This window comes from Saccostrea echinata, unplaced genomic scaffold, assembly GCF_033153115.1.
Source record: "Saccostrea echinata isolate AGI-Se365-2 ecotype Australia unplaced genomic scaffold, CSIRO_AGI_Sech_v1 ptg000009l, whole genome shotgun sequence".
NCBI classification, from domain to species: Eukaryota; Metazoa; Mollusca; class Bivalvia; order Ostreida; family Ostreidae; genus Saccostrea; species Saccostrea echinata.
This window is the reverse complement of record NW_026889758.1, coordinates 12,972,336-12,984,578: the sequence shown is the minus strand read 5'-3', so window position 1 is coordinate 12,984,578 and position 12,243 is coordinate 12,972,336. Positions and strand designations below refer to the sequence as shown.

Genomic DNA, 12,243 nt, shown 5'->3' with positions numbered 1-12,243 from the left:
AAAAGCATATCAAGTTATCTTTCACCTTTGGTGGCATTTCTGATTCATTTTCAAAATATCTCCATCTGTGTAAAGCCTTGAAATCTAAAGTAGAGATTTCGTTGATTGACACTAGTGTTCTAATGCTCAAATTTATTCTGCTGATCTTCATATTTATAATAGGGTCATTTTTTATAATTATGAAAAAGACTCATTTATACGTGTGAGATTCATCTATGTACCGGTATATTTTCTCCATTTTTTGTTAAATTCATGCTGCAAAGAAAGGAAATGAAAATATACAAAATATATTCTTTTGAAATATCAATAATTTAAATATTTCAATTGTGAGGAAAAATTCAAATGATAAATGCAAGAAAATGACTTGTTAAAGAAAGAGCAAAATGCATGTAAAATGATAAAAGGAAGAGCCAAAATCTTGTACTTGTAAAATGTTAGAGAAGATGAGACTGAAAGATCAAAATAATGGGAAACAGCAATCGTTGGAAACCCACGGTCGGTCTCGCTTCTCTTACATAAGAGGTAAGAAAAGCGAGACTGCCCGCGAGTTTCAGACGTTGGGGAAACAGAAACACATGTAGAGTATTCTCAGTTGATTATGACATAATATCACCTGTTTATGACAGGACCTGTACATTGCTGTCGGTATCTCGGGGGCCATTCAGCACCTGGCGGGGATGAAGGACAGTAAAGTGATTGTAGCCATCAACAAGGACCCAGAGGCCCCCATCTTCCAGGTGTCTGACTATGGCATTGTTCAGGATCTATTTAAGGTAAGCACGCTTTGGAGAAATGTTGAATTATTCAGAATGCACTGTTAGAAGCTATTGGACTTATATTTGTCTGTATTAAATATAAAAATCATTGTCTGTTATTCTGTATTTCAGGCTGTTCCAGAGATGACTGAACTTGTGAGCAAGAAGTGAAGAACAATATTTAACAGTGATAGATAACTCAAATTGTGATTAAAGTGTATTTGAACAATAAATAGTGAACATTTTTTAGGGGTCTTTTTTCACTTTCTGTGGCTAGTTTTTAGCTCTTCTGAAAGAACTAATGCTATGGCCTTTTGTGTGGTGTGCGTCAACTTTTTGGAATGTGGGCCATAACTCGAGAACCCCTTGACCAATTTTTGTCAAATTTGTCACAGAGTATCCTTGGCCCAAGGGCTCTCATTTGTACTAAAACAGGGATGGGACCCTTAAACAAGAGGAGATAATTAGGAAAATAAAAACAAAAGTACTGGTTGCTAAAAAAATTTTCTTCTTCTTGAGAACCACTGGACAGATAATCACCAAACTTATATACAAGGATGAGGATATGTTGTAGATTAAAAATTGTTCAATGCACCACCCTTGGGCAAAGGGTGTGGTCTCAAGGTCACTTCAAAGTTGACCAAAAATTACATTTTATTAAAATGTTGATATTTTGCTTACTTTAAATCCTAGGATCATCAAATCTTGTCAGTTGATGCATCTTCGGACCTCACATCATGTTGATTCAAAAGTTAGTAGGTTCAGAAACTTAGAATTCTAATTCAAATGTATAATCATTTAATTGGCAATATGTACAACTACACACTGTGTCCTTAATATCTGCAAAGTTCGACGAAATTCTGTGCAGTGCTTTATGAGGAGTTCATCTCTATATTCAAGATAGGGCCAAAAATCTAATTTGAAAAGTGCCGAAATTCCCAGAAAAATAAAGGAACCGGAATTTCGTTGAAATATGCACAACTACACACTATGTCCTAAATATCTGCAAAGTTTGACGAAATTCTGTGCGGGGGATTAAGAGGAGTTGCGCTGACAAACTGTTCATCTCTGTATTCAAGATAAGGCCAAAAATCTAAGTTGAAAAGTGCCGAAATTCCCAGAAAAATAAAGGAATCGGAATTTCCTGGCAATATGCACAACTACACACTGTGTCCTAAATATCTGCAAAGTCTGACGAAATTCTGTGCAGCGGTTTAAGAGGAGTTGCGCTGACAAAAAAAAAAAAGGACTGACTGACTGACGGACGGACGGGACAAAAACATTGTACCTCCCGCAAGTTGTTGCGTGGAGTATAATTAGGAACACAACAGCTCATGTTTGGTGGAAATTATACCAAATATAAAACCTGCTACGTATGGTATGATGGAAACAGCTCATGGCAGGATTGTAAATCAAGCAATGCATGGACATTGGAGCAAACTTGAGAAAGGGCTATACCTATCTATTCCATTGAAAAGATAAACACATAGAGTAAATGGGTGGTAATTTATTCGGTTGTGCTCTTAACCACTGTTAGCGGAGGGATTATTGTCTTCTTTCTGTCTAAATGAAATATTCAAATCATATTGGCTTAAGTCAGGAATTTTAATAGATCATATTTGTCTTTCCTTCTTATAATTGCACAACTTTGAATGGAAATGATAAAATGAGTTTGAAATTTAGCAGGGACTATATTTGACGAAATGGCGGCGTATGAAAATATGATCTCCTTTTCTTCTCAAAATAATGAATTTAGTTGATATTTTTAAACAATCAAAGGCCTAAAGAAATTTTCTGAAGTAACAGAAATTAATAATTATGTAGTTAAGTTTTAAAGTATATCAAATTACAATGATTTCCAAACAAACTACTCCATTACATCCTTGTTAGCTTTTGAAAGCTCCCAATCTAAGAACAGATTTAAGCAAAAAAAGTTGAAGGTGTTTCTCTCTTATTAAACGGTCAAAAATGTTTTTCTGTCTTTTTGATTTTGTATCTTTATGTAAGTACTTCACCATATGTGAAAATGAGAAAAATTTAGATAATATATATGAAACATTGTAAAAATAGCTAATATTCCCTTAAAATTTAGGAAAACAGAGGAAATTCGGATCAGCCAATATCAAGTTTAGTTAAGTTCTACATCTCTTCTTCTCATAGAACATATGTGGTTTAGTTTTATACAAAAAGAATTTAAAAAAAAAATTGAAACTGAAGCATAACATGATTGGCAAGAGTAATATTTGATTCTAAATGTCATGGAAAAAGATGACCCTCGTTTGTACTTCTGGTTATATTTGTTTCAAGGAAAAGGAAACAGTTCCTAGAGGAATCGGACTGAATGAGAAAGGTAATGCATTCATTAGATCTGATAGAGATTTTTTAGGTAGGAAAAGTGCTTGTCAATGTAGAAAATGGCATTTCAATAAAAATCACGAATCTAATATCGGATGTAAAGATTTTATCCAAGACCACAACAGTTGCCACTCTGAGCCCACCTGAGCAGATTTTGGGAGATACGCATGATAAAGATGCCACAGACTTGAATAAGAACAATCCTGTACTGGAGGATCTCTAGAAGAGATAGCCAGCAAAAATCTGGCTGCAAAGCAAAGATAAGATTAAAGTCATTGCTTAGAATCCATTCAACTCTTTCTGCTGCTAATAGTAAGGTGTTTGGTAAAAGAATTCATAAATCATAAAATAAATACAGGAGATACCGTACCTATTAAATGACAATTGTGTAGAATTCCTGTACACATGCGTGAGGAAGAAGACAAACATGATGGTGATATGTTAGAAAGAGATATAACTGAGCCATATCTACGAGTTCATCGGCAGCAGAAATAGTATTAGTGAAGAAGAAAAGATGGAAGTACATTATTCAGTGTACATTACAGAAAGTTGAATGCCGCTACTACTTTTCATAACCACGTATTGAGAAGTCTCTCAACTATTTATCTGGAGTCCATTGTTTTCAACATAAGAGATGTGCTCTGATTAATTGAGCAAGTAGAAATGGATCCAGCACATAAGACCGTCACGGTAGCTCAGTCGGTAGAGCGCTCGCTCCTTGATCGGAACGTCGTGTGTTCGAATCACCGCCGCGACTGATCCTGTTCGAATCACGGCCGCGACCGACCCAAGTCGATAAAAAATAGGTAGCAACGGTTCCTTCGCCAAGCGCTCGGCGCTTTGAAGTGAAAGTTGCGGGTCCTTCGGATGAGACCTTAAAAACCGACGCCCCGTGTCACGGTGGACGTTGGCACGATAAGCAACCCTCACTGCTCAATTGCCCTGAGTGCAGAGTAAAGGTCCAAATTTGAAACTCTTCACCGGTATATGGTGACTTCTCTATATGAGTGAAAAATTCTCGAATGGGACGTAAAACAACATACAATCAATCCAGCACATAAGCCGAGGACAGCTTCACAAACAAAAGATGAAAGTATCTTTCAGTTCAAAGCGATGCCATTCGGATTATACAAAGCTCAAGCGACGTTCGAAAGATTCATAGAGAGTGGACTACAAATGGACGTTTGTTTAGTGTATCTGGACGACATTAATGGCATAGCCAAACCATTTGAAGAAATGATAAAGAATTTAGAAGCTTTGTTTGAGCGATTGCGACGTGCTGGTCTCAAACTGAAAGCATCAAAGTGATTGCTTCTCTCGAATTGATAACCTAGGTAATGTAATACCGGTATAAAGAAGGCATCTCTACACACCCAAAGAAGGAATCAGTAATTGGCGTGAGCCAAGTAATGCAACAGAATGAAAAAAAGGTGAAGATAACAAACAGTGATCGATCTCATAAAATCTTCTAACAATACAAATCTATAAACATGGCATAAAGCACGGACCCCTGGAAATTTCAGAGGAGGGATCAGGTGCCTAGGAGGAGTAAGCATCCCCTGTTGACCGGTCACACCCGCCCTGAGTTCTATATATTGATCAAGTAGACGGAACAATCCGTAATCAAATTTGGTATAAAAACAAAGGTTTAACAATTGGTAGGAAACAAGTCAGCCAAAATACGATCCAGATAAATTATATTTGCTTATAATGTCATTACAACGACCATAGAACTTACGGAATGCTGACTTTAAACGAAGTTGTTGAAATCCCTGTAATATCAACTTATTATGAGTGGCCTGCCTCGGTTTACTCAGGGCATGCTCTTGAGTAGAAAGTAAGTAGGGAGACATTTAAACATCATAAGCAGGTGATAACGGAATAGTATCACATAAATAAGGAAAGTTGATGATGGAAAAGCTGAGGTCATCTTGTTTGTCATACAATTTAGTTGTTATTTGGCCTTTGTCATCTATATAGTCAGTAAAAAATCCAAATACGAAGCAGATGTGGCAGATTCATGTATAGTGTCTTTTATTTCAAGTTCACTGGGATAAATCGAGTCGACAAATAAATGGAAATAACTACTGTTAATTGATAAAATGTCGTCGCTCTATCTATATGTCGGCAAGCGTTTTCTTCTTCTCATGTGTAAATTTTTAAATAAATTTTGCTTCATACGAATATAATAACAGATCGGCTAATAATGGAGCACCATTAGTGCCCATCGGGAATTCCAACAGTTTGTTGGAAGACTTCGTCTCCGAAGACTACATAAATGTTGTCAATGAGTAACTCCAGCAATATATCTTTTTTTTGTAAGGATTTTTATGAAGTTTGGAAATCCAGTATAAGTAGGGTAGATCGAACTCACTTTGGTTGACTGGAATGTTAAAAGTATGAAACAATGAAATCTGATTTTAAAGAATTTCATCCTTGGAAAGTGAACTGCGAGTATATGTAGGATTTCCAGACGTAGAATAAAAACCAAGTTCTTCCAAAATACAATTAGAGTAATGAGCCTTACAAACAAAGAGCCTGTACTGGGCAACATCTATAATCACAAACACTACCTTGTATAATTGGTTTATTGTATGATCGATGCCCATGACTACGCTTAGGTGTATTGTGAAAAAGCCCCATCACATTTACGTTTGCACATTGTGGACTTGAAAGATTCCCTACATTACATACTAGTATGTGGTCGTTGCAACCATACGGAAAGGCCGTGCCTAGTTTTCTGATTCAGTATTCTTCTCGTTGTCTACAGAACGGAGTACTCATGCAAAGTTGGACTATTAGTTGGATGATATATTATTTTCCCAAAATTCTAACCCTTGTAGGAAGAATAGAGTGGTCTTAGATTATTTTTTTGTTCTCTAAAGCTATTACAGCCAATTCATAAAATATTTTTGCATTCATTGCTTAATCACTTTACAAACTACAGAAAAGAGCACATCGTTTATGCGAAGTGCCAAGATTCTTTCGATATCTTAAGGAGTAAGCCCACACAAACTCTAATATACCAGTAAACATTCACAAATTTTAAAAAGCAGTACACTGTACATCTTGGTTGCAAGTGAAACTGCAGTAGGAGCATTATTGTCTCAAGTACAAGGAGATGATGAAAGAGTAATAGCCTATGCATTCCGCTCACTAATAAAGTTGGAAAGAGATTAATGAGGAACAAAGGAAAAACTCCGTCTGATTGTTACTTTTATTAAATAATTTCGAAGCTACCTTTATGGAAAGTTTTTTCATAAGAACAGACCATAGCTCATTTAGGTGGCTCATTGACTTTTAGACCCTCGACGGCCAGTTAGCTAGGTGGTTTGAGATACCGAGTATGTACCACATGGTCATTGAACATCGTGTGCAGGAGTCAAACACAGAAATGCTGAGGATCCAAGTAGAAATACATGTTATAACTGAGCAAGATTGATCCTAAATGGGAGAAACAAGAAAAAAACACATCAAATCACAAGGTTGCTCTTAGACTACCAGAATAAACATATACTAGTAGTTGTTCTGAATTCAACACCTCCTGTCATGTTCAGAAGAATGATAAAAATACTTGCACCATTCGAAAATGGTTAGAAAATTTAAGAAAAGCCACTTAAATTCTAGAGGGAGTATCTTTGTGCGCCCAAAAACTGTCACGGAGGAGTGAGAATTCCCGTCGACCTGTCACATCCACCGTGTCTTCGTCATGATCAGGTAAACGGAAAAATCTCTAGACAATTAAGTGTGAAAATAATGGTTTAACAATTTTATGTCAGTATATGTTTATGAAAATCTCTCAGTTCAAGATTCAAAATTGGTGAAGAGACTAAATAGTTGAGAATTAAGAAAAGTATCTCTTATATCAGTGCAGTCTGAAAAATTTGAAAGCAATGAATTTCTCTTATTGTAAAATCAACATGCCAAAAATGAAGACAACTCCCAGAAATGATCAGAATTTGCGTGCTCATGAAAGACACTCGATTTAGAAGAGCTGAAGAGGCACTTTGTTGAATGTGGTCTGACACTACTGCAAAAGAGATATAGATGTGATTTGTTTAACTATGTATCGAGCAAGAATGTTTAATCTGAAGGAGAAAGAGACATGTTCAGGAATTCTCAGATGATGACAGAGTATCAGATCCAAATGATATTCATGAGATGATTGAGAAGGTGTCAGAAGACTCTGAGAGTAGAGAGTGTACTTAAGAAGATACTAATTGCATATATATGTTGAAATAGAATGATACTCCCAAAGAACAAGGAGTGGTACACAAGGAAGCTCTAAGATCCTCAGCTGAAATACCAGAATATTTAAAAGGTTGGAAGAGTAGTTAGAAAACAAGGCAACCCACTCCTATTCATGTGCCAAAGAGAAAGGCTGGAAATGAGAAGGTTCAGTCTGCTTTAAAGAAAACCGTTAAGTCGATGCCATACTTCGTATCAAAACCTAAGGTTCCAAGACCATATCAAATGATAAAGGAAGTTTTTAAACTTTGGAGTCAAGGCATTGAGGTAGTGTCAATGAGAGAGTCTACATAGGTATATGTTGGTGTACAAACGTCCTTCACCAAGAGATAATTGTACTGAATGTAGCTAGGTTGAAAAAGGGAGATAAGGACATGGGACAGTTGAAGGTAACGGCCAACTATTAACTTAACTGAATGACAAACGAGATGACTAACTATTCCATCGTCAACTTTCCTTATTTAAGGAAAAATATTCCACTATCACCTGCATATGGTGTTTATCTCTCCCAAGTTCGATACTCGACTGGCAAGAGCGCGTGTCCTGAGTATGATCCCTTTTAAACTGAGACAAGTTACTGACATATAACTTGTATTAAAGGGATTTCATCTACTCATCAGCATTTCAAAAAATTTGTGGTCATTATAATGACCTTTTCTGTAAATACTGTCTTTTATTGTGTCATATTTTTGACTGATATGTTTCATACAAATTGTGCATTTCATACAAAATTATATTAAATTTGACTATGGATCATTCCATCTACTTGATTAATTCATAGTGCTCGGGGCGGGTGAGACCAGTTCGACAGAGGGTGCTTATTCCTCTTAGTCACCTGATCCCACCTCTAGAGTTTCCAAGGTACGTGTTTTATACCCTGTTGCAATTTTTTATTGTTTTTAAACAAATTGAGATTAGTCACTGCTCGCTATCTTCATATTTGTTTTAATTGAGACGGTGGAAGAATGCGAAGAATTCTGTTCAGATTAACAGTTGAACTCGTTTATTAAAAAATTAGTAAAATCAGTCATATAAAAATTATTAAGAGTCTTTCAATGATGAAATCCTATTTCAATAGAGATGTTCTAATGAACCAAAAAATTAGTGTTGAATACAGTTTTAAATCTGTAAGGTCTTTCATTTCGAATTTGTATCAATGTATGAAATTGATGTAAATGAATAAGAAAAATGAATAAAACTTAATGATAAACCTTATGACTTCAACATCTCTATCGTTAACTTCCCTTAATTATGTAGCATTGTACCATTATCACCTGCATATGGAATTTATGTTTCCCGGTTGATTTGATATGCAAGAGCATGTTTTACGTTCAAACAATTCTTAACTTCTAAAGCGAGGTAAGCTATTGACAAATAAGTTGATGATGCAAGGATAACAGCAATCTCGTTTTAAAGTCAACATTATATGATCTAAACAATGACGTTGTTAGCAAATACAATCTATCGTGAGGTCGAATGTTGACTGACTTCACTCATATAAATTATTGGGTCATTATTTTCACATTATTTTCCCGTTTACCCGATCAAGCAAGGAGTGTTACCAGTCAACAGGGAATGATTACTCCTCCATGGCACCCGATCCCACCTTCGTGTTTGCTCTGCTCACAATTTGTATTGTTTCAGTGGATCTTTTTATTTCATTGGTAAAAAAAAAACATCGTCGGTATTTTTATAAACCGAACTAAGACCAAAGCAAGAGCCTTCTTTTACATTTTACAACATATAGGATACTTGTGTGTAGGATCACTGGAACAGAGTGATTTTTAACAAAGTAATTTCGTAGATGATAATTAATAAGATATAAACATTTTTGAGTTCCATTTTTAATGAAGAAGGAGTGTCTATAGTGTGAAAAGTCAGAATTTTGATTTATCGTGAAGAATAGTTGCATCAAGTGTTGAAAAAGTCATAAATTTTGCTGCTGTTAATGGGGGGGGGGGGGGGTATTTTCTAAACGTTCTTTGGAGTTTAGTTTGGAGTTTAGTAATGACGGTCCACTTCTCGAATATTTTGTTGCTCAGTACTGCCGAAGGTTCATCATTGCCTTCAATATTTTGGTTAGAAGTAAAGAAAGGGGTTTCGAAGATCATTTTATGAAATGATATACGCCAACTTTACTTATACAGCTCTACATGTGTCTTTAAAGTCAAGATATATTTTCAAATAAGGGTTTTAGTGTTTTTCCTCAGATCTTTTGCACTGAATACAATGTAAATATGTCTTAAAATTAAAACTGTTGAGAAAGAAATTCAATAAGCCCGGGAAGAAGTCTAAGTTGATCACATTTTGAATCCAATTAACAAATATTTGAAAAGGTTCCTTCTTAATACATGTAGTTTCATTCTCCCATTCGCAGATTCCCATATGATTGTACAGTTTTGAGAAACCTCTTCTTGTTCATATACACAGTGATTTATCATTTTTGCATTTTATAATCAGTATATAATAATACAAAATTTTACCTGAACCATGCATGAAACAACCCCCCCCCCCCCCCCCCCCCCAAATTGTTCAGCTTTATTGTATTTCGACTCTGAACATCAACTTAATGTCAGACGACATGTTTCTCAATAATATATATTTTTTCCAGGAACTCGTCATTGAAGTATTCCTAATTTAACAAGTTTCCTCACAAAAAATTAAGGTACCTCACGAGGCATTTGTGCAAGATATCAGAGGATGCTATCTACTATATAATCCTTTTTGAAATCACTGGCATTGCCAATATCACATTTTTTGTGTCTTAATCTACTTAGACAATTTGAAAAATTGTATAAAAAAAATCACAAGACAATGATAATTATTAGTTTACGATGATATTCAAAACCGATAATCGAGCAACGTGCCGTCAGACTTTAAGGGGAATGTTTCCATAAACTCCTTTTAACAATTTAATGCTCCTTTCGAATGCATATACATGTACTTTCCAGCGAAATATATATAAAAATAAAGTGCCCCGCCACAGCATGATACGCCCGTCAAATATTGTTCAATTATCATAAACATGCAGTTTAGGGTGCAAGAAAATCATGTCAACCTTAATTCTAAGATTTCCATGATTTTTTCATTCCTTATAATATTTGATGTTTATACATTTCCTGTAGTGCAGGCACTAATTATAATAAATTTCTCAACTGGTTGTGTTACACCTTGACAAATGCCCATCTGCAGCCCCCTTCCTCCTCCCCCCATCTTTCATATTTATTTGATATTTTCAAAAAAAAAAAAAAAATAAATAAATAAATAAATAAAAATTTCATATTAAACAATATCAAAATAGTCTTAACAATTTAATCTATACCAAATTAATTTTGAAAATAAAAGGCTGGCCATCATATGACATATGCTAAAAACTGACAAGCAGTTTTTCTGTCTAATTCCCAAAGGATACAGATACATTGTAAGAGCTGCTTGATCAGAGATGCTCTACCAGTTAGTTCCTCACACTAAACTCATTAATTTCTCTCTAATTTAACATGTAATTTTCTGTTATCAAAATTATCCTTGACCAGTGCTTGATGATAACACCCATGGGAGAGGTGGAATTTCTCTTATAACATTACATTTGTTATAGATTGCTGTAAAGTATATAATGAAAAAAAAAAGTATTTTCTTGATTTAACACTTTTTAATATAAGGATACTGCAACATTATTACATTTATGGGGACTGTGTAATTTAATAGTATAGAGACACAGTTTTTAAAAAAAAAAAATTCGCTGAATTAAAGGTCACAGTGACCTTGAAATAGGTCGCGACACACCTTCTACCTAAGATGCATAAATTGGCCAAGTTTTATGATTCTAAGTCTAATAGTTTTCTAGTTATGAGCCGGACAGGATTTTTCCATATTTGGCCATAGCATCTTAATTAAAGGTCAGAGCGACCTACTTTTAATGCATGACACACCTTCTACCCAAGACGTATCAGCTGACAAAGTTTGATAATTCTAGGCCTAATAGTATTAAGTTATAAAGTTATGAGCCGGACACGAAAAAGCTAACAGACGGACGGACGGACATGAAGGCTATAACATAATACGTCCCGTCTTAAGACGGGCGTATAAAAAATGCAAAACTGGACAGAAAAAGTAAATCCAACTTTCCATCGCTCGGAGGATACACTCTGTTCACGACAGAGTGGACAAGTTAAGATTTGAAACAAAGTAGGAATTTCGTTATACTGAACTCCTTTTACCCAGCTTTTAACCATTTGCTTTTCACGTCATTTGTGACAGAGGATAATACATACAAGTTGAATGAAAACGGTAAGTAAATCTTCCTCTATCAATACCGTGAATTCACATATGTATTTGACTAGAAACGTTTGAAAAACAATACAAGATGAACTTCTCTCGATGTACTTATTTGACATGTCCTTATTAATTTTTCTTCGATGCTTGTGCATATTTGTAAGATATTAGTGTAAATATATAAAAAAAAAATCATTTCCAAGATATTTGAATCCACTCTTTGTACGGATCTTTCCCATCAGGATTTTTGTGATTTTTTAAATTTTTGCTAGTTTTACAATTTCATTCAATTTCTTTCTTTTCATCATTTTAACCCTTTGATATTATTTTTATTTCAGATTTTGGCAAATTCATCCAGCTCCTTTCAAGAAAATACTGTTTTTGTTTCTTTTGTCTTTTTGTATATTCAAATAAAATTATATAGATTTCAATTATGACTTTGTTGGTTTCCATTTCAAGCTTTTATTTCATTGAACTTTTATAGGAATTTTAAAACATAAGGTTTTTAAAAATATCAAAATATGGGGTTTCCACAGCTCTCCACCGGCAACTGGTGGCGTCTCCATATAAGTGAAAAATTCTCGAGAGGGACGTTAATCAATAAACAAATAAA

General features: G+C 34.9%; 1 protein-coding gene across 2 annotated transcripts in view; it reads left to right on the top strand.

Annotated features, from left to right (window-relative positions):
• Positions 1–12,243, top strand: part of LOC133181800 (electron transfer flavoprotein subunit alpha, mitochondrial-like) — a 176,449-nt gene that overhangs the window by 6,256 nt on the left and 157,950 nt on the right. The window contains exons 9-10 of one of the 2 annotated variants that reach the window (XM_061316404.1): positions 627–773; positions 888–969. In XM_061316404.1, the coding sequence (XP_061172388.1) occupies positions 627–773; positions 888–926 (186 nt within the window). In that variant the 3' untranslated portion in view covers positions 927–969. Of the gene's footprint in view, positions 1–626; positions 774–887; positions 1,001–12,243 lie in introns of those variants that run through there. The other variant, XM_061316403.1, reaches the window with a different exon arrangement.